We start from the raw sequence: 22687 nt of genomic DNA, 5'->3' as shown, positions 1-22687 counted from the left end.
AATAGGCAGCCTTTGGAAGATAGTACCAAATTAGATAAGGACAAGTGAATCATAGGCAGAGTCATAGTGACCTGTCCCCTGAACTGTTACCCAGCTGATACCTTGTTCTGAAAGATATCTGTACTCCCCCTGAACACCTATGCTCCTGTGTCATCCCCTTCCTCACATCCTGCATTTTTGTGTTTATAACCCCATGTTAAAAAGTAAAATTTATGATTTGATAATTTAAAAAAAAGATTCACACATAAAACAAATTTTTTTCATTGCTACTTCATAACTGTAATCTTGCTACTTTTATGAATCATAATATAAATATTTTTGGAAATAAAGGTTTGCTGAAGGGGTTGTAACCTAAAGGTTGTTTTTGTGGTTTAGGCTTTTGTGGAGCTAAAATCTGTGCACAGCAAGGAGGGTAGGTATCATTAGTCTTTCAGACACACCCACTTTGAGGTCCTCTGGGACACAAGGCAATGGTGGCCCTATGTAGCTACTTCTGATGTCCTGGGCTCTGGGGCTTAGGAAAATTGTGGGAAATACCAGTGTCTCAGTAAGTGTAGGCAGTTCTCCAAGGCTGCAGAATAGCATCCCTGAGGAAAACATACTTCCAAGAGGGAAGGCCCTGGGATAGCAGAGCACAGTAGAAAACAAACCACTTGCTTTTTTCAGTCTCCCCATCAGTGACATCTCAGGGCTCTGTGTTTATGGAGGACACAGAAAAGAAAGGCAGAGAAGAATTGTCCAAGGTGACAATTTCAGGCCATTTCAAGAAAGTAAATGAACAGTTAGACACATGTGAGCTGGCAGTGGGGCAGGTGGCTTCCAGGACAGGTTAGAGAAGGGTTCCCTAGACACGACCCACAGGATCAGTGGTGCAGACTGTCATGCACAGGCAACCCATGACTGTCTTCTCCATAGCTATGAGTTATGATAATAACTCAATAAAGCTTTGGTTTATTTTTCTGTCATTTCTCTTGGAGGCCACAGTGACTGGATGACCCATGATGCACTTCATATATATATATAACCCAGACATCTTATAATATATACACTGTATTATATTGTATGATTAATTATATTGTACAATATATTATAAATATATATTATATAATAGCATATTATATAATATATAATAGTACATATAAAATATATATTTATACATATATGACTATTAGAGAATATATTAGTATCTAATGGAATTATAATATTATATAATAACATAATATAATTATTATCTAATAATATATTATATATCTAATACATACACACACACACACACACACACACATATATACTGTTAGAGAAGATATTTAGCACTATTTTTATGCTTCTAGATTGCAAGTATTGTGCAGGAAACAATAAAAACCTTATTGTCCTGTTTCCTGATACCCAGTGCACAAAATACAAGGCAGCCCCTTGACTTTTATACAGTATAGACAGACACATCTAGGACAAAGCACTCAGAGAGCTGACTTGTCAACAGTATTGCTTATTAACTGTCTTTTGTACTTAAGTCCTTGTTTTAACTGGAAGTTCTCAGTCACTAAGATCATGTCTTTTAACTTAAGAATTCAAGCTTATGGGGAAAGTGTAACTCAGCTGGGGCAACTTTGAATGACCACACCAATGCTTGCATATCATAGCTCCTGAAGTTAGAATGAGGAGATTGGCTATGTTTAAAGAGCTTGTAGGTTTATAATCAGGAAACCGTCGTATGAGTTGCTGGGTTGCCAAAGCAGAGAGTCTCTGCTGACAGTCCTTGCTTGTCTTAAAAGCGCCTTAAAGGTGGGCAAGGCTCAACAACTGTTTAGCACGGCAAAACCTAATAAAACAGATACTGATCTTGCTGTCACAGAGTGATGGTTGCAATGTGAGTTCCTGCAGTTTTTGGCTCTTGGTCTTCAGTTTTTGCCAACAAGAACCCAGATAGCTTGATTATCTCTTTCACTTGAGGATTGCCGCTGGCGTTGGTTCAAGCCTTGCCATGCTGCTCTCCTCTCTGCCTTTCCCTCTGTCTACTTTCCTGGCAGTCTGTTCCTCCAAACTTCAGCTTGTTATCCTTCTTCTCAGAAAGCCACCCATTTGGCATGTGTCCAGCTCCCATGTGTACCCACTGAGTAGTGGCTCCAACAAGATGAGCTGATTCAGTGTGTACAAGCACACAAGTGTGCACCTTTGAGTATGTGGTTATTATTCTGTGTGCACATGAACATCTGAGTTGCATACACATGTATATGTGTGTGTGTGTGTGTGTGTGTGTGTGTGTGAGAGAGAGAGAGAGAGAGAGAGAGAGAGAGAGAGAGAGAGAAGAGAGAGAGTTGCATTTGGGCATGCTTGATTTTCAAATGCACACATATTGCATATACTAGAACACTCAGTAATCAGATGTAGCAGGTTGGTTTAAATCACACATTCCTCACACCTTAAAATCAACTCGTACTTACATAGTTGTAGGCCAGGTCTGGGTGGAGATAGTCAATTCCTGTGAAAAGATAACACAGGAGTGGAAAGTTAATTAATGCCTGCTACTGTGTCTTCAAAGCTGTCCAGAAATAGATGCTCCCTTCAGGAATGGTACAGAAGACTTGTGGGAGTCAGGGGCTTTGTGGAGGGGGGGGCAGTGCTGATCCTGAACCCTCTGCCTTGCCTTGCTTTGCCTTTCTGTGTGGAGGAGTGCTGCATCACTTCCTCGGTGGAGAGACAGCTGCCCCCAGATGTACTGCAGAGCAGTGAAGCCAATTAGAGCTCCGGGCCCACGGATAATGTTTCCGGATAAATGTCAGCAGTAAGGGGCTTAGTGACTGTGAGATGGATGGCTCATCGCCGCAGCGATGTAAAAGAGATTTGTAGAAATCCTGACATTTCTAACGCATCTCCTCTGAAATGAAGCTGGCCCCGGGGAGAAAAAGCCATGATTATTTAACAGGGCACGGAGAACAACGGATTAGGAGAGCACACTCCAGCATGGAAATAAGAGGCGCACGGCTAGGCCAGAAAAGCCATTAGGAGAAAGCTAGCGGTTTCTAGTGAGGTGTTGCCAGCTGGGAGCTGATGCTTGTCTCTCCAGAACGTGCCTTTCTGGAAAGCCAGAGCTTCAATTCCCTCGGCTGGAGTTCTGTGTTTTGCTCTTGAGTCGAAGCCTATTCTGTGCTCCGGAGTCATTGCTGGGGTAGAATTACGGTTTATTTATGCTGCTGAGTACCATTAGAAAATTTGATTTTGACCTCAGAAATCACTGTAGAACACGAGGGGCAACTGAAAAGTTCTTAACCAGCTCTGCTCTGCTATAGAATCTTAGCATGTGCTGTACTTGTGCATATATGGAGCAATGGCCCTGCAACTACATAGGGCCATGGTTATAAATGAGGGTATTTGGAGCCAAAGAGCAGAATTTGCCTCCCAACCACCATGATAATGAGCAGTATGACTTTAGGCAGGTTGCTTGACCTCCCTGTGCTTATTTCCTTCTTGAACAATTGGAGATGAGAAAAGGGCAGGTCTCAAAGAAGCATGAATGTGGTATGTTTAGACTAGCCATAGATGCGTTTTATAACTATCCCGGGATGCTAGGCTTATAAGCTAGAATTATGATTAAGCACCTTTTGCTGGCATCTTTGTGTTATACATACTAAGGCTGTACCAGCCATCCTACACAGGGCCATCCTAAGGCTTTGTGGTGAAAAACAAAAAAGCAAAAAGCAAAAACAACAACAAAAAACCCAACCCAAACCAAACAAAATGAATAAAAACCAAGCAACCAAGCCCCCAAGTCCCCTAAAAAACCCAAACCCAAACCCAACCAACCAACCAACCAAAACAAACAAACAAACAAACAAAACCAAGATCAAGTCAAACTAAATAAAACTTCTTGAGTTAGGATGCATATATTCTAAAAGGAAATTTTCTTTTTTTCCTCGGTCACGTTTATAATTTATGGGCTGACAGTTACTGAACAATGGCGTGGGAGTACAGCTAGTCACTTGTCACTCATGGGCACGATGCCTTCTCTTTCTACTTCTCTGACAAAGATCTGAGGAAGAAAAGTGATCTACAGGGTTGGGGTGAACACAGGTGTTGAGACCAACAGATCCAGTTCTATTCAAGTGCCAGACACAGTAACACTGACATGGATTTTATCAAATAACACAATATCTCTGAGTTTTGACTTTGTCATCTTTGAAATGGGGCTAAGATTTACCTTGGAAAGCTCTTTCACAGATTAAAAACAATTCATAGAAGTGCTTGGCTAACAGTAAACACACTAATGGATTCCTATCATCATTATTAGAAATGTCATTATTGTGGTTTGAAAATAGAATGTCCTCTTCAGCCAATATTTGAACACTGGTTTCTCAGCTGGTGGCACTGCTTGAGAGTGTTATGGACTCCTCAGGAGGTGGAGTATCACTGGAGGAAGGATGTCACTGAAGGTGTGCTTTGAGGTTTTATATTATGGCCCCATTTCCTGTTATGTATCTCTGCCTCCTGTGTGAGGAGAGATATGACCAGTCTGCAGGTTGGCTTCATACTCCTCTGTGCCTTTGCAGTGCTGGACTGAATTTCCTATGGAAATATAAGCCAACTCCCTCCCCCCACACCCAACTTGCTTTTTGTGAGAGTATTTTATTTATTTATTTATTTATTTATCTATTTAATAATCACTCCAGCCCAAAAGTATTTTACTTCAGCAACAGAAAATTAACTAAAATTGTTTCAATAAAAAAACTGGCTTCAGAGAAGCGTATTTGTTGTTGTGATAAACCTGTTCACACGGTTTTTTGGAGGAGACTAGAAGACTTTGGAACTCTAGCTAGAAAAGCTATTAAGTGCTATGGCAGAACTTAATGGGTCATTTTTATAGGGGCTTGGAAGACAGAAGTGCTAAGAGTGCAATGAACAGTAGAGACCCAGCTCATGAAGTTTAAGGATTTTATCAGCAACTGGGTTAGAGCCCATTCACGTGATATATCATCAATGAATCTGACTGTGTTCTGCCTGTGTCCTGAGAACTTGCATGAGGTTAAATTAAAAAAGAATAGGCTAATTTCCTCAGTGGAGGAAACTTCCAGAGAGAAAAACATTCTGTCGAATGGTTCTTCCTGATTAAGTGTGTACAATGGGGAGGAAAAGGAGCATCAGGAAGGGTTCAGCCAAGGCACATACTGAAAAAGAGACTGTTCTGTTAGGGCTTCCTGCCATTACAAAGCTTCCTGCTTTACCCTAAAATATCAGGAAAAGTTTCCTGAAGGCAAGATCCTCCTTATGAAAGGAAAAAGACTCAGAGGTTTTCTGGTTTTAGAAAGCAAATACCTAGAGACTTTTTAAAAAATTTATTATTATTATTATTATTATTATTATTATTATTATTATTATTATTACCAGTATCAGTGAGCAGATGTAACAACTGTGGCTCAAAGAAATAGGCTCCACCCCAGGCTGGTAGCAGAACCTGGCAACATTCTTCACTGTGTGAGTAGAGGCACAACTTTCACTCTGTGGTTTCAGGGAGCTTCTGTGGCTGGGCAATGTGTGTTAAGCTTGGAGGCTTGGAGTTCCTGTGAGGTCCTGAGGGGTCCTGATAGGCTATTCTGCAAAGCTATCAAGTTGAAGCCTGGGTTGTGATGGAGATTTGAAGATGTTGAAGATAGCTGCTATGGAGGACTGCACATAGGGAGTAGAACAAGCCTAAAAGAGAGAGATGTCAGGCAGCAGAGTTTAAAGGGTAAAGTTGTTTAAACTCTTTGAAACTGAGGCCCCAGATGCCAGACACAGCGCTATAGGTTTTGGTGTTTATCTTGCTGGTTTCAGTCTAATTTTTGCTCAATATTTCCTCACTGTGTCTCCATTCCTCCTTTTTTTGGATTGGTTATGTACATTTTATGTATCAGAAGTATATAATTTATCTTTTGGTTTTAGTTTACAGTAAGGGTTTACCTTGAATCTCAGAAAGACTGGGCATTTGAACAGTGATGCTACTTTTAAAGACTATAGGACTTTTGAAATTAGACTAAATGTATTTTGTATTATGAGATGGCTTTCGGATTTTGGGACCAGGGGTAGGAACTTGTGGTTTAAATATAAAATTACCCCCACAGGCTCATACATGTGAACTCTTGATCTCCAGCTGGTGCTGGTATTTGGGGAGGTTGTGGAACCTTTAAGGGGTGGAGCCTCACTGGAGAAAGTACATAAGTGAAGGTGAACTTTGACATTCATATCATAGTCCCACTTCCTATTCTCTCTCTCTCTCTCTCTCTCTCTCTCTCTCTCTCTCTCTCTCTCTCTCCTTTTTGTGTTGTGATGAAATGTGATTAGTCACCTTCCTGACTGCCAGGTGAGCTGTCATGCATCCCCTGCCATGATACACTGTCTCCCCTCTGGGACTGTAACCCAAAGTAAAGGCTTCTTTCTTCAGCTTTCATTTTGTCAGAGTATTTGATCATAACAATAAATAAGCAACTATACTATAATTTCTCACATTGCTGGAGTAATATTAGCAGAAGAAATTGTTAGCAAAAACAGTTTTAGAAATTGGCTTGATATTAAAATCTGTGTGGAAATGAAATTGATTATGTTCACTGAAATTATTTAACATTGTTAAGCAAAAAGTTTTGTAACAAATATAAGTTAAACACTGCCCTGACCCCCTTTCCCTAACTACACATAAAGGGTATGCCTTTTAAGTTAGAAGACAATGTTAAAAACATGATTACATGTACTGAAAATGGATTTTGTTTAAGAGAAGAATTGGTAATCTCTTCTCTGTGAAGAGAAATATGAGTGTAAGGAGATAATTCGAGACCAGGAGGAAATTAGACTTCAATAAAATATATTTATTATAATTATAAGAAAGAATCTTTAATGAAGTTAAGAGAAAAAATGTTGGTAGAATGGTTACAGACATGGGAATAAAAATATCGATAGAATTGTAAAGGATGAAAGACATTGTTCTACCAATAAAAGAATGATCTAAATGAAAGTAATAACCTGACTGATAGTGTTGTAATGTTTTTGTATGTTTGATTCTGTCTTAAAGTAGAATATACTGAACACATGCTCCGTGGTGTGTGTGTGTGTGTGTGTGTGTGTGTGTGTGTGTTGCATGTGTCCTTATGCCAGAGGGAGATGTCAGGTGTCTTCCTCAGTTGCTCTCTGCTTTATTCTCTGAGGCAGGACCTCTCACTGCACCCTGCCCTCACTGATTCAGTGAGGCTGACCTCCCAGTGAGCTCCAGGGATCTCCCATCTGACCTTGATCCCCATTGTTGGGGTAACAGTTGTGCATTGCTGCACTCAGCTTTTACATGGGTGCTAGGGGTGGGGACTCAGGTCCTCATACTTGTATAAAGTGCTTTATTGACTGAGCCTTCTTCCCTGATGGAACACATTCTTTTCTTTCTTTAGAGACAGCAGCAGAACTTTCCAGCATAATCTATCACAGAACTCTAAGACACAGTAACTTAAAAAAAAAGTTATTCTAGTTGGCTTGTTCTGTAGCAGTGGTGGCCAAAACAATAGAGAATTTTAATGGAGAAATTTTAATTGAGGGACAGTGAGTTCAACTTATGAGGATCCCAGTGACCACTCACCTATAGAACTAAGATCAAACAGGAAACCCTTCTGGGACTTACTAAAGAGTTTTGCCTCTCAATCTGGGGCAGAGTGAGGCATCTTCTCATTGGCCATCTTTGGAAGGAACGGCTTGAGTGTCATTCGAGGAGGCTATGACAGAAACTGAAATTGGCACCTACAGTGCTGTTGGGGGTTGATCAAGCTGGTGTCGATTGATCAGAGAGGTTGTCACTGCTGTGACACATTTAAGGTGGGTCTCTCTATTTACAGTACAGAACCCCCAGTGAGCTGTTTCATTAGCGTTCACAGACTATCCTAGGTGGTTTCTTCAAAATTAGATGTGTCTTTTTCTGGATGGGCCGGCCTCAGCTGCTCTGAAAAGTAGTCTAAGCCAGTGTTCAGAAAGAAAGACTATATTCATAAGCTCTGACATCTGCCCACATAGTTCTTTCTTCTCAGGACTGGAGAAGGCTTTTAATATCCGCTTCAAAACATCTCACACATCAGATGCTTACGGAGGCAGTGTTTTACATTGTCTAATGAGCTCCTACAAAGACAGAACAGGTTCTGAGCAGCCTGGTTTCCCTTGTTTTCCCTATCAACTCTGCTTCAAAGGCTTGCTTTTAGTCAACAGTGTTCTTTGAGGATGTTCAAAAGAGAGAGGCTCCATTGTCTCCCCTCTATGTAGGCTTTGTAGGTAATTAAGGATGCACAGTGGGACTTTCAGAGGGAGAGCTAGGGAGCTGAACAAGGACAGAAGGTCAACCCAGCAAAATGACTGAAGGGTGGTGCAGCTGCAGGATCTGCACAGAGGCAAGTCATTTGCAGTTATAAAATCACTCATTCACAAAACTCTGTTAAAATATATGGGGGTGTCAATGACATAACCATTATCAGAGTTTGCCTGATAGGGGCTTATTCTGAAAATAACATTTAAGCTATTTTTTCTAAACCCCAATCTTGTCATGGACCCAAAGCCACACTCTCAGATAGAACTTTCTGTGGTTATTGAAATGAACGTTGGTGTCAGCAGTTCAAACAGCCCATGTGGCTACTTCAAACAAGGAAGTCGAGGATATGGATGAGTAGAAGAGCAATTGCCTAGCATGTGTGCAAGGACCTGGGCTGGGATCCTGATAGCTGAAAACCTAAACTCTAGAATGTGAAATGGAGCTGTTGTGAAGCACTGAATTTTAAATCATGGCTCTAGAGAAACAGAAGGCAATTATACATGGGGTTAGAAGATGTTTCAGGCAAGTTGTAAGAACCAGGTCAGTAAGGAAGCAAGGTATTAACAGGTTTCTTTAGTTTCTTATTTATCAGTTCAAGCAATGCTTGTTGAGAGCATCACCAACTATCAGAACACTGATCAGGATGAAGGGGAGGATTTGATCAAACTGTGGTGTGGCCATCAGGTCCAGTATCAGAATTGCTAACTGCTAATGGGCTTCTTGGAACCCCAAGTCTTATGCTCGGAGGCATGAAAGGCACTCACTTGCAAATGATGAGAGGCCTGTGAGGAACTCACCATCATCCATGATTCCAATGGTCACTCCTTTCCCCGTGTATCCCAGCTCCCAGGCTTCAGCCACGTTCAAGTCTAGCCCAGGAGTTCCATCTGCTTGCCCAGTGTTGAACTGACAGAGGAATTCAAAGCAGAGAATCTGATTGGTTTGGTGTTTCGATACATACTGATACTTGATTGCCAATAAAGGCTACACCCTTCATCAAACATGCTTTTGGGTGACCTACTTCACCCCAAAGGATTCCCTTCCTATTTGTTTCACATAAACAACCGATTTTTCTGTTTTATGTAAAGATTAAATACTGCTCTAATCCCCTCATCTCATAACTAAATTGCTGTCTTCAAATTTTCTTCACAAGGCTAGGCGTATAGCTCAGTGGTAAAAATGTTTGTCTAACACATACAAAGCCCTATATTTAAATCCTGGCACCAAAGAAAAAAATTCAAATCATCTTATATAATGGTCTTGGAGAAGTTATCACAGCAAACCCTCCAAATAGAAAATGAAACGATTTCTGTCAAACCTCTGTTTAGCACATGCTTTGAATTTAACATATAATATCTTGGCTTATTAGTGAATAAAGTTCCTTCAATAAATGACACTAACTTTTTTTTGGAGGAATTGTAGTACTGTTATATTAAAACTTGCTCTAAAATACGTGTTGAACTAAATTCAAGATAGGTGGCTATTCTTCAGTGTATATTATATTATAATATAAAAAAATAAAATCCTCCTCAGTTTTTTGTGTATGCACGTCTGTGTTTGTGTGAATGCAAGAGTGTGCATGTACCATTGTGTGTAGGTGCATGTATGTGGAGGCTAATGGTTAACTTTGGGTATTGCTCCTTAGTGACCATTTTGGGTTTTTAGATGGTTGAGAGCTTGCCATGTGAGTTGGGATGGCTAGCCAGTGAGCCCAAAGGGTCCCCCATCTCTCACACCTCAGTTCTGGGATTACAGGTGCATGCTGCCATTTTATAAGCACCATTACAAGTGCTTTGCATGTGGTTTCTGGGGATCGAACTCTGATCCTCATGCTTACATGACAAGCATTTTAGTGGCAGAGCTATCATTCTAACTCCTCCATATTTTTAAAAAGGAAGATTAAGGAATGGTTCACATCAATGCATTCAGTAGCCTCTTTCCGTGTATGTATGTTCTGTACGTATTTTCTCAAGGATGGCATATGAAGAAATAGTGAGGTTGGAGTGTGTGCTGGTAAAGGCCCACGGTGACCAGAGGATGTCCTTGTATTACTAAGACATTACTGGAAAGTCATTAGTGCCTTTAGTATGCTTCACAAAGGTTATTACTCTTTTCCTTCCAGGCCCACATTAAAGATTATATTCCTTCTCCATTTTCCTCCTAATTTAGAATGGTCATGTGACCATGGTTTGGGCCAGTCCAGTGTGAGTTCATGTGCTATTTGTCACACCTAGGTAGAAGTTTCAAGAGACATATAGTTTGTTCCTTTTCCTTGCTAAGGTACGGTGGAAGCATTTAAAAAAAAATAGCACCAGAAAAAAAACAGGCTTTGATTTTAAGAAGCTACTGTGATTTGGAGTTATTTCTTATTGCAATAAACCTACCCTACCCTGATTAACATACATAAGTCATTCAATTACCCAGGCTTTCAGAATTCTATGTCCAAAAATCACAAGGCACAGCCAAGTACTGAAGCCTCAGGGAGACTGGGTTTTATTCCTATGGTGTAGCAGTCTGTGTTCTTTAATTTTCTACCTTGCTCATCATCTTTTAATCCTAATAAAGTAAGCCATCACTCACAGTTATAAATCAGTCATTTATAATGTGCTTTGCAACTTGGGTTGGCTTGGAGTCATTGATTTCCTTTTTTAAAAGATTTACTTTTATTATTTTTAATGATGTGTATATGTGTGGGTTTATGAAAGTGAGTGCGGGTGCCTAAGGGGCCAGAGGTGTGGGATCCACTGGAGCTGGAGTTGCAGACAGTTTGTGGGCTGCTTGACAGTAGGTGCTGGGAACAGAACGTGGGTCATCTGGAAGAACAGTACATGCTCTTAGTCACCGAGCCATCTCTCTTGTCCTTATTAATCTTTTAAACATAGCTCAATCAACCCACATGGATCCCCATGGATCGTAGATGAGCCAGAAAATACTTGCCATGAGACAGCCTAGGTTTCAGTGCTCTGAATCTGATTCGCTGCTGTCATTGTTTCAGGCAGTGCTGAAATGCCATCTTTGACAATCTCTCGTCTGTGTCACTCAGGAAAACACTGGGTTCTTACTCTTAAGGCTGTGACTTTAACAGGTCCCTCTCACCTTTCTATGCCTGTTAACACCTCTGGATTACTTCTCCTAAATACTTGATCTGGCTTTCTGGTAGTTTGCAAGTCTTCATTCTCATACAGCTGTATCTGTTCAGAATGCAAGACCATGTGATCAGCTGTTGGTAGATGCTTAGTGGGCAAGCTGAATAGGAGGTGACAGATAGACATTTAAGCTTATTGAAGGTTATAGAGGCATTCATTGGCCTGGATGCTGGTTATTATCCTATCAAATAATAAAGAAATAGAAGTTCATCTTTCAAAGTGTGGGTCATTATACATAATAGAGAAACTTACCAGATACCATTGCTTTGTAAAAAGAGGATCATTCATGTTGATGTCAATCTCATTGATGTCCCTGTACCCTCTCTTTTTACGGTCAAATCCTTCTTGTTGCAGGGCCATCTTTATCTGGAACAATATCAACAGATTACCCAAGTACGAACCTTAATACCCTTCTTCTGGAATTCATTGCAATGAATTCAAATTTTATTTGTAAACCATCTTCATGCTCAAATACATGTATGCTTTCTTTAGCAAATGGAAGAGTATCCTTTGTAGGCTCTTATCTATTGTCTAACTTGTGGTTATACAGAGCAACCAGGCGTTGGAGATAGTATTGCTGAGTAGAATCAGTTCACAAGTTGGTGAGTGCCAAGCCAAAATAGGCAGAGCCAACACATAGCGTGGAAGAGATTTATTACCTGCCACAGGCAAGGGAAGCATGGGAGTTGTTTTCAAAGCAGTGCCCCTCTCCCTTGGGACCAAAGGAAACCGGGGTTTTATTTAGGTGACCTGGGCATTTTCCTACAGGACTGGGCCCATTCTTAAGCACACCCAGTTAAGGAGTCACTCCTGAGCATGCTCAGTTTAAGTTTATAATTTATGAAGGAAAGAGTAGACACACACGCTTAGTGGACAGTTCTAAAACACATGTTTAAAAGGTCAAATTCATACACAGGATGCCTCACAACATGCTGAGCTTATGACATAAAGTTTTGGCTGAAAATAAGGGGAAAAGACACTTGAAGGTATATTAATACAAGAATTTGTCCCTGCAGGTGCCTGCCTCTATCAGTGGCTAACAGTAACTCAAAAACAAATTCCCTTAAAATAATAATTGGATGGAGAAAGTATTCTTGAGGAAGATGAGGTGTTGAGGGTCATTAAGTGAAAGAAAAGAAGACAATAGAACATTTCTGTCAGGAGAAGGAAGCTGATGAAGACTGACGGACAGACCAGGGTGAAACCTGAACAGCTCAAATAGCTTGTATTGCTGAAGCTTTCAGCCTTTGCATTTGTAGTGTGTCAGCAACTACAAATTGTCATAACTGAGAGTCACAAAACCCCAGCAGACTCAAAGCCTCCTACCAAGGAGCAGGCAAAGTCCACTGCAAGGCTCTAGAAGGCAAATGGGGAGGCCCTGGGAGAGAGGCTGAAGGACTGCTCTGCTTTCCTTGTTCCCATAATTCAGTTTCGGGTAGCCAGGCAGAATCCTAAGCTCTTGGACAGCAATGAAATTTGGGAGCTGTTAGTTCAATCAGGCTCCAGGCCATGACCAGATTTTGTTCTAATCAGAGAATTTCTTTCTGCTTAGGCATTCAGTACGCTATCGTCTAATTGCTGTGGCCAGTCTGACTACCTATAAACTCAAGGGTAAAGGCCCAGCACAGAAGGGTGTGTGCCAATGGATAGTTATTATTATTTCTCTTAGATTTTGTGACCCAACACTCTTTTTTACTTCTCAATTCTCCCTAGAATGTCTGAGGACATTTTCTTCCTGTCCACCTAGTTTCAGGACAGTTAGTAGGAGTAAAATTCTGAACTCTTCTACTCAAGAGAGCAAGGATTTCCTCAGCCTCAGGATGCCTCTTTAGTGGCTTTTCTCTTAGCAGTTAATTCTCAGAAAGACAAGGAAAGGACAGGGAAAACATGGAGCCCCTTTACCTCAGAGCCTACTTACTGACTCCCTGTCTAAAGGATCCTGGTTAGAGCTCCTACAGGCAGGCACTGTAGGACGTCCAAAGCTAACCCTCCAACCTCCCACTGACCGTGAGCCCCTGGCAGCATCTTGTACCCAGTCTGTGGAAATGATTCAGAAGCACTTCTTTTATACACAGTCAGAACCTCTCACTGGTGTGAATGAGAGTAGGCCAGGAAGGTCATGCCCAGAGTGAGGTGAGAAGCAATAAGTGAAGAGACTCCATATTTTCCTCCAGTCCTTCCCTTTCCATAGAAGAGGTTAGTTCTCACTTCGTTATTCTCTACACCTACCCATGAAGGCTGGGCTCGTTTGACAGAAAAATTCAAACTCTGCCAGGAACTTTCTACATTGAGCAAAGAAGTCTTTGTGCAGCACTGCTCTGGGTTATTGGACATTTTCCAAAAAGGCAGCATATGCTGTGGTATAGCTAGTAGCAAAGTAATTGGAAAAGTGGGGTGGATTATTATTTTTTTTATAATGGCAAAATATTGACATAGCTTATATCCACCAAAAAGATAAATTACAACTCAACTATGTACACACCTATAGACATATGCATATATATGAATATTCCTGTGTTCATTCATATATATTCACGTATATATACATGAATATATACATACACACATAATATATATATATATATATATATATATATATATATATATATTCCCTAAGACATAGATGCCCCAAATAGGATGAAATATGTACAGATTTTATTAAGAGAGAAAAATATAAGAAATTGTGCAGCATGGGTAGGTGAACAAAGTCAACCAAATGCATTCTTGACTTCTCTGTAAACTAAAGAAGCACCAGAGAGCTGTTGAGAACCCAAATCTGGGCATTACTGAAGCCCTGTGACTTTCCAGGGAAGTGGGCCTGCTTCAGCACCCCAATACTGGCCTGGAGCAATGGTGGGAAGCATAGTATCACTGCTATAGATCTGTAGCTTTCAGGATGTAGCAGCTGGGGTCTTTGGCTAGTTATATTCCATAAAGTCAGTGGTTTTCAGGACATTACATTCTTATAACACCACCCCTACCCTGTGTGTGTGTGTTGGAATTAATTAATACAAAGAACATTTGAAAGGTCCCAGCAGATGTTTGGTTCTCAGTCTAGAGAGACAGCTACTATGTGCCTCTTTTCCAGATCTTTTACTGTGAAAAGAATTTAAGCTGAGCATCCCTTCAGTTTATGAAGGAAGACGTCTGAATTCACCAACTTGTTTCCCCAATTTGGTCTCACAGGGAGGCCTTTATCCCCAGTGCGCACCACAGGGACACCTTTATTGCCTTCTATGGACTCAAATCCTGTTGGACTCATTGCCTCAAATAACTTCTGTGAAATAGTAACTTTCCTTCCTAGGATCTCTGGGAAGCAAGTACAACTACCAACTGCCATGGGGAAGTTTGAACGTTCTCTGCTATATGTTGTTACTAGCAGTCGAGGTACAAAAGACCCACAGCACAGCTGATGTGAAGGGCTGTGCCGGGATGACCTCACCCATCACTTCAAACTTAATTAGGCTGGGAACACACTAATGAAAAGACTGCTTAACCCGTTTCCATAAAATTAATTGTAATTCCATAAACGAGGTTTTAATGGAAACCGGTGATGCTTTAGGGTACCGTAGTCCCTGGACATTATTCATCTTTACAATCAGGAATCCTAAGCCTGAAGCCAGCCTTCTGCATCCATACCTTCCTACCATAGGCATATTTCGGCAGGATGTCTTGCAAATACGTGTTATACATAACTCCAGGAGTGTGGTGATTTCATGCACATCTGTTGCTTCTATTTTCTGGGTTCTTGTTCAATTGTAATTCATAATTATTCTTAATTTTTACATAATTAGTAATCATATTGTTAGCAAAACCATGTATTCTTTCTTCCTGGAGTGTCTTACTATAAAACATTTTAATATGTTACTACAGAGCGGTGGTATTTAATTTTCTACACCTTTGTAGAGTTAGGTACCAACTACTTCCCTCTTCTTGGATGTTTCGTTGTTTTTTATTGTAACTGAGATAGACATGACAAGAGAGACGAGGTTGCAAGCCATTTTCAAAGAGCTCTGTAGAAGATTTCAGTGCTATAATTATATGTGTGATAAATCCCCTAATATTGGAGTAATGTTTTCTTAGTGTTTAAAGGATATGATGCCTCACTGTAACTAAAAGACCACCTGACTCGCTGTCCCATCTCTATCCTTTGAAGTTTAATATATTTCATGCAGCACCTGTCATCCCCATTTGGTTGGAATCCCAGTGATATTTGTATGACTTAACCATAGCTCTCCTCTTCCTAAAATACGATGCACAGTTAACTTAGATTCATTGGTTTAGAATGCCTCCCCAAAGTGCACCATTGATCATTTGTACAAATGTCTAAACAAAACCATGGGAACGCAGGAGTGCTTAAGACTTCTTAAATCTAACGGGAACTGATGGATACCCCACAGTTCTGAGTCAGTTTTCACACCGTCCTTAGTCATGTGTGCACATAGGCGACCCAAATAACTCCACCTACTCCCCACCCCTTCTGGTTCTCAACTGAGAATTTCTCAGTCAACAGATGTTTCTTGTATGCTTAGGGTACGTCATGTAGGTACAGTCCAAGGACAGAACAGAAAGTAATCCAACATGGTGACTTACTATTTTATAGGGAACGAGGTATGCCCTTTATCTTCCATCTTTCCAACAAAACGATGCAATATTGTCACAGCTGATTGAAGGGACTCTAACCTGATCGAGAATAGCAAGCATGGCTCTGGAAGGCCCTGTCCTTCTCTCCAATTCCCTCTCCCTTGCTAAAAACCATTAGATTAAGTTCCTAAGGCTAGCCACCCCTGCAAGGTCTATTGCCTTATTTGGCCAATCCCTCCTCCTGAGGCTGACTACCAAGGAAGGTCCTGGTATTAAAGTATTGAAGGCCAGCAATCAAAAGCCCTTTTGACTCACCTAATTAACATGCCCGATCAAAATTAAACACCCCAGCCTGATGCACGTTTTCCCCCTTTACCTCTAGTTTTAAAATTTAAAAAAATTTTTAATTTAATTTTATTTTTTACTTATTCATTTTACATCCCATTCACTGCCTCTTCCCTGTCACTCCCTTCTACAATTCTTCCCCTTCCCCCCTCCTTTTTTTCTCTAAGTGGGTGAGGCCCACTGGTTTCCCCTCCCTGCCCCTCCCCTCCCCCCCCCCACACACTTCAAGTCTCTGCAAGGCTAGGTGCTTTCTCTCCTACCGAGGGCAGACACAGCAGCCCATCTAGAAAGACATATCCCAAGTACAGGCAACAGCTTTCGGGATAGCCCCCACTCCAGTTGTTCAGGACCCACATGAAAACACAGGAAGAACAACAGAGTCAACTAACCTGGACCCTTGGGGTTCTCAGAGGCTGACCCACCAACCAGAGAACATACACAGGCTGGACCCAGGCCTCACCTTTACCTTTATAAACCATCATTTTCCTATGTGCCATGACTGTCTCCTCTCTACCCAGAGGCAGTCCTTTGTCCTCTAGGACAAACCCCCTGCTCCCCCCCTCTTCCTTGCCCCTCTTCTCCCCTCTTCTTTTTTCCCTTCCCCTTCTCCCTCTTCCTCTGTCTTCTGCCTTTGTTCTTGATACCAACTCGCTGTCCCTCTGGGGCAAATCATCTCCTTTGTGCTGAGAATGTCTGCTGAGAACTTGGTCTGAGAACTTGGTCTTGGGGATCCTGAGCCAATACTTCCCCATCCACTGATCCCTCGGAGGTTCAGAAGCCATTGTCCCAGTGTGAAAGGATAGCAGGGTCACTGAGGGTGACCAATTGATTCTAACTTTCCATTAAGCTACACTGCTGTTCCTTAGCACAGCCTTCCAGAAATCTGGGTCAGTTTAAGTGGGGGAATAACTGGCTAAGGACTGGACTATCTTCCCTGCTGGGCTGATAATTAAACAGCTGTTAATTATCATGGAATGTGCTGGGTTGGGAGGAGCCAGGAGAAAGGGGAGTAAAAGAGACCTGCCTCCCACAGGGTGAGAAAGGTGTTTGGCTTGAAGAGACTGCAAGGAAAGAAACTCAAATGGATGGATGGGTCCAGGTTCTTTTAAGCACTGAGGTTTGTCAATTGTGCGGTAAACTTAGAACATAAGATGATGGCACTTTGGTTCTCAGCCAGCAGCATAGGTCAGGGAGTCCGGAGCAGATGCACATCTCAGACCACAGGGACCACAATATCCTGGGTCATCACTTGCTCTTGCAGGATCCACAGCTGAATGGTAATCACCAGTAGACATTTGGGCTCCAAGTCTGACCATTTGCCTCTGTCAATCATTATCTGAATAAAATTACTTGCATGCTTTTGGGTTTTGCTTTGTAAAACTCTACCTCTGGTTTGGGAGATGGCTCAGTGGTTGAGAGCACTTGCTGCTATCCTTCCAGAGGACTCAAATTCAGTTCCTAGTACCCAAGTGAGCAGCTCACAACTGCCCCTAACTCCAGCTCTAGGGAATCCAACATCCTCCTCTGGCCTCTGAGAGTACCCACAGGTATGTGGACACACACACACACACACACACACACACACACACACACACAGAGAGAGAGAGAGAGAGAGAGAGAGACAGAGACAGAGACAGAGAGAGACAGAGAGACAGAAAGACAGAGAGACTTAAAAACAGCAATAACAAAACCCTACCATTTTATTTCTTCTGTCAGAACATCATTCAGTAGCTAAGAGACCCTGTGCTCCTATAGGTCCTTAAAACACCCATAAATAATGAGTTGTGTTAAGTTGGACTTTGGTTTCTTAGCCATGACACTGACTGTTACATTGTCATTTTATGTACCACAAAGAATTATGTTGTTTACAATTGTTGTGGGCTGAATTGTGTCCTGGAAGATATAATGAAGTCCTAATCTCCCATGCCTGGGGAAACAAAAATTAAAATGGCTTCACTGTGGCCATTTTTTTTTAAAAAACCTTTCCTTGTGCTTTGTCTGACACACTGTGTCCTGAGCTGTTTCAAACACCAATAAGGTTGTTGTTGTGTGATATAGGTTTGCACAGTGCTGTAACAATTATCCGCTAACACACAGTATACATGTAGGCATGTTAACACATTGGTAACCCTTGGCCAACAAATAGGTGATTTTTAAATTTTTGTAAGGCAATTATTGCTAAGTGCCTTCCAGAATGTTTGTACCAAATGGCACTCCCACTAAGAATGTGTGAGAGTGTGAGAATTTCAGAAATGTGTGAATCTCAGAGGTCTTGGTCCAGTAGTCTGGGAGCCAGAGAGGAACTTGGCCTTTTGGGAAATCCTGGCTCCTGTGCTTCCTTCCCATCCTGGGTGGAAACTCTCGGAGTAGCCAAAGTCCTTTGTGTCTCTGACGTTTGCCTTGTCTTCAATAGTGAGGCAGAGGTCCCCAACTCTGGTTGCATAGCCTTGAAATTTGGTAAGATCCAGAGGCTCAAACCAGACTCCAGAGTGTAGGGTGATTCATGAGGGCAGCTGGGGTTGAGGCCTGTGTGTCCCAGACCTTGCTGTTCTTTCATGACCGTATTTGACAAAACAAAGGCTGAGAACTGATATCAAATTCCACCAAGGAGGAGGCATTTTTGACTGAATGACCTTGGAGGACCTTTGTCAGACTGGGGTGATGCAGAACTAGGGTAGGGGTTGAGAACCGTGCAAAAGTCTCCAAAGAATACATAAATCTTATTTGTGAACAGCCTCTTGTTTTTCACCATCAGCTTCCTAGCCTTTATTTTGGGTGGAGGCTTGTTTCTTACTGATAAGTTAAAACCAAACTTAAAGGACAATGGCAACTCTCTCACCCAGCAAGACAGCAAGGGGAGATTTTACTTTTCAGCTTTAAGCAGCTAGAAGACCTTGAACTAAGTGGGGCTGGGGACCATTCATCTCTAGGTAGGAGACCATAGTTTTGCTTCTTTGGGATATATTGACATCCAACTAGCCACGGTTCCCACTTGTTACAGACCGACTTTTGGACATTTCTGAACCCAAATATTGACCCTGTGACCAGTTCCTCAGAATGAGGTTATATCTGGAGATTTTGTCCATGAAGGGTGCAGGTGAGATGAGTCATTAGGGTGTAGCCTAATCAGACAACCCTTGTGTATGAGGGGACTCTGGCCAGCTTGAACCTGGCAGGCATGGATCTGGAAGGCCTTGCCTCTCCTTCCAATATACCCCTTTCCTGTTAAAATTCACTAGATTAAATTCCTAACACTAGCTCCCCCCCCTCCCTTAATGTCTATTCCCTTATTTGGCTAATCTGTCCTCCTAAAGCTGACTAGTAAGGTCTAGCTATCAAAGCATTAAAATCCAGAAATCAAAAGCCTTCTTTGACTCACCTAATTAGCATGCCCAATTAGAATTAAACGCCTCATCCTAATACAGGGTTTCCCCTTATACCTTTATAAAATGCCATTTTCCTATGTGCCTTGTTTGTCTACTTTCTATCCAGAGGCAGTCCTTTGTCCTTTGGGACAAATATCCCTGCTCCCTTTCCCTTGTTCCCTTCCCCCACTCCCTCATCCCCTATCTCCTTTGTCTCTCATTCCCCGCCCTCAGTCCCTCTGGGGCAAATAAATCTCATTTGTGCTGGGAACTTGCTCTTGGGTGGTGGGTGTCCTAAGTTGATACTTTTCCTTTTGGTGTGTTCATGAAAGAGAAGTTAAGGAGACTGGTACAGAGAGACTGTTGAGAGGTTATCTGGAGAAGGCTGACTACAATCCAAGAATAAAAGCCCAGAACAGATACCTCAAACCAGCCACATGGTCCCCCAAACAACCCTGCCAGTGCCTTGATGTGTGACTTTTGTTTCCATCCATTTCTGTTCCTTAAACTTCCTTGACTGTGGATTTGGATGGCTGCAGTTCCACAAATGCAATACCTGGCAATGTAGCTGCAGGTGCGCTAGTTTATCTGTTCTGGTGTCCGAATCCAAAGAGAGTTAGAGAGTGAAGAGAGTTGAGAATAGAAGGGGCTGCTGAGAGAGCTCAGATTCAGGAAGGGAGGGAGCAGGTGGCTAAGACTGTTAATTTCTTCCTTGAGCAGGCAGGTGTGACTTTTGGAAAGCCCAATTATGTGCAAATCACAACTTTAGAAAGAACACGGAGTTAAGCCACAATCATGGCTGAACGCACAGCATTGCTTAGCCTCATTTAGAGAGGTCTGCCCGGCTTGCAAGAATGAAGGCAATCGATTGAGGGAACAAACTAAGGCTTTGGGCAGCTGACCACAGTTCTAGCCACTGCATCTCAGTGACAAGATATTAACAAACTGCTATCCATCATCTGGAGCACTGTGCACAAGGTATGCCATGACATAAATCAATGCAATTAGGGAGGAAACGAAAGAGGTTTCCAGTGGAGCAAAGTGCAGAGAAAACCAATGAGAATGTCATTAAAGGATAAAATCCCAGCTCTGCTGTCTGCAGGAACACGTGGATTTTGCTTAGCAGGAGCTTGAACGCCCTCTTGTTCCCATTACCAGGGTTATGAGTGAATGTTAGGAGCCTGATTTGTGGACGTGAAGACTGTTAGAAAATGGTAGATACTCTGCCAAATGTTAATCAAGGGCTGGCTAGGATGGGGTATCTGGGGGATGGGACATGGAAGCTAGGAGCTCCTAAATGTTGTCCTTGGCCAAAATGATGTTGCTTTCTGTATGCTACTCTCTTAAGAGATGAGTGCAGAAAAGAGGCTAAGAAAGGTTACGCCACTATAACATAATAGTAGCTTTGTCCACACACACACACACACACACACACCCACCCACCCAATAGATCACTCCAAAAACTTGCATGAGCTACACAGACCACTCTGGTTTCCATCACAGTAAGCAAAAGGACCCTAGTGTAACAAGGGAAGAACCCTGGAAAGATCACTGGGAGGAAACGTCTGAGGATAAGGATGGAGAAAGAGGATTGAGAAAAAGGCTCTCTCACCCTTTGTCCTAGCTGTGACCAGTTCCAGCCTCACATCTGAAAGTCTGCCCAGTTCTCCTCATCCTTTGAAAGGCACCAGTATTAGGGTCAAGGGAAGATGAAGTGAGGCTCACAGGGTACTCGAGAAGGTGCACAAGGCAGCCCATGGAGAGTGGATGGCTCTAGCTTGGCACAGGAGCACAGCTTCTAACACTGAATCACATAGCCCCATGATGCTGTACCCCTCAGTTCTGTTGGTGAAGCAGGACATGGGAGATGCTAGGTGGGATGTGTCTGGATTGCCAATCCCCAAGAAGAGAAAGATGACACCCTAGGTCCAGGTGAATCCAAGTCACGATTCTCCCAGGTGCTAAAGGCCCAGTGACCGATCACTAGATATAGAATCAGAAAAAACTCATAGGTTTTTAAAAAAAGGCATAGTGGCTCCTTATTTGTACATATTTTGAGGCAGGTTCCTCAAATTCTTTCAGTCATGTTTTCATCTAGAGCAGAGATTTGGGCTTCTGTAAACAAAAGTTTGTTGGAAGCCATCCAGTCCTCTTAGTTTACATATCACTTCTGGCTGCCTCCATGCCACATAACACAGTTGAGTATGTTTGAAGGAGACCATATGGCTTTAGGATCTGCTGTATTAGCGCTAGGGCCCTTTTATAGGAATTTGTTGACTCTGATGCCCAGCACAGAGATGATATAACTCATGATCTCCTGAACTTACTGGTGAGATGCAGGTGGAAGAAACAGTCCTTGTTGGGAACTGGGGAACAGTCTATAAATGTTCCTGAGATAATTACGGTGAGCAATATATTCACTGAATCTATATCATCAAGACAGAATGAGGGGTAGGGTTTAGGCTTAATGGAGCACATGGTGTGTCTGGATGGGTATGAAAACAGCCTCTTGTGACTTGAATCACCTGCCCCAGGCACATGCACCTGGGTTGACTGCAGCCTTGAAGGGTTAAGCCTTAATTTTCAACATTCATTATCTAGATTGATTGCAACTCTATTTAAATGATTTAGAAAACAGGTCCCCTGGGAAGGAGGCTACATCCAGGTGTTCTCACTTAGCCACATGTGTGCAGAACTTATTAATTAGAGAGTTTTCTCAATGGCAATGTTGGAGATTGGTGGAGGGGATGGGAGTTCATAGAAAAGGTGATTTCAAGAGCCTTGGGCACTTTCTGCAGTCTAGGGAGAAGTGTTACTGTCATCAACAACAAAGGATCAAGGTTGCATTGGGCACCCCACAGGAGGAAGAACTGAGGATGGGGAAGTGGGGCAAGGGCACTGGAAGGAGCGTTCATTGAGTCTTTGAACTCTAGCTTAGACCTTATGTG

The 22687-nt window shown here is 42.1% G+C and overlaps 1 protein-coding gene across 1 annotated transcript in view; it reads right to left on the bottom strand.

Moving 5' to 3' along the window:
- The window catches only part of Pcsk2 (proprotein convertase subtilisin/kexin type 2), a 248531-nt gene that overhangs the window by 103472 nt on the left and 122372 nt on the right, over positions 1-22687 (bottom strand). Inside the window, exons 3-5 of the mRNA XM_034496062.2 lie at positions 11698-11811; positions 9097-9205; positions 2442-2479 (exon numbers count right to left, since the gene is read on the bottom strand). Of these exons, the coding sequence (XP_034351953.1) occupies positions 2442-2479; positions 9097-9205; positions 11698-11811 (261 nt within the window). The remainder of the gene's footprint in view (positions 1-2441; positions 2480-9096; positions 9206-11697; positions 11812-22687) is intronic.

The sequence above is a fragment of the Arvicanthis niloticus genome, chromosome 2 (assembly GCF_011762505.2).
Source record: "Arvicanthis niloticus isolate mArvNil1 chromosome 2, mArvNil1.pat.X, whole genome shotgun sequence".
NCBI lineage: Eukaryota > Metazoa > Chordata > Mammalia > Rodentia > Muridae > Arvicanthis > Arvicanthis niloticus.
This window is presented reverse-complemented; position numbering and strand designations above follow the sequence as displayed.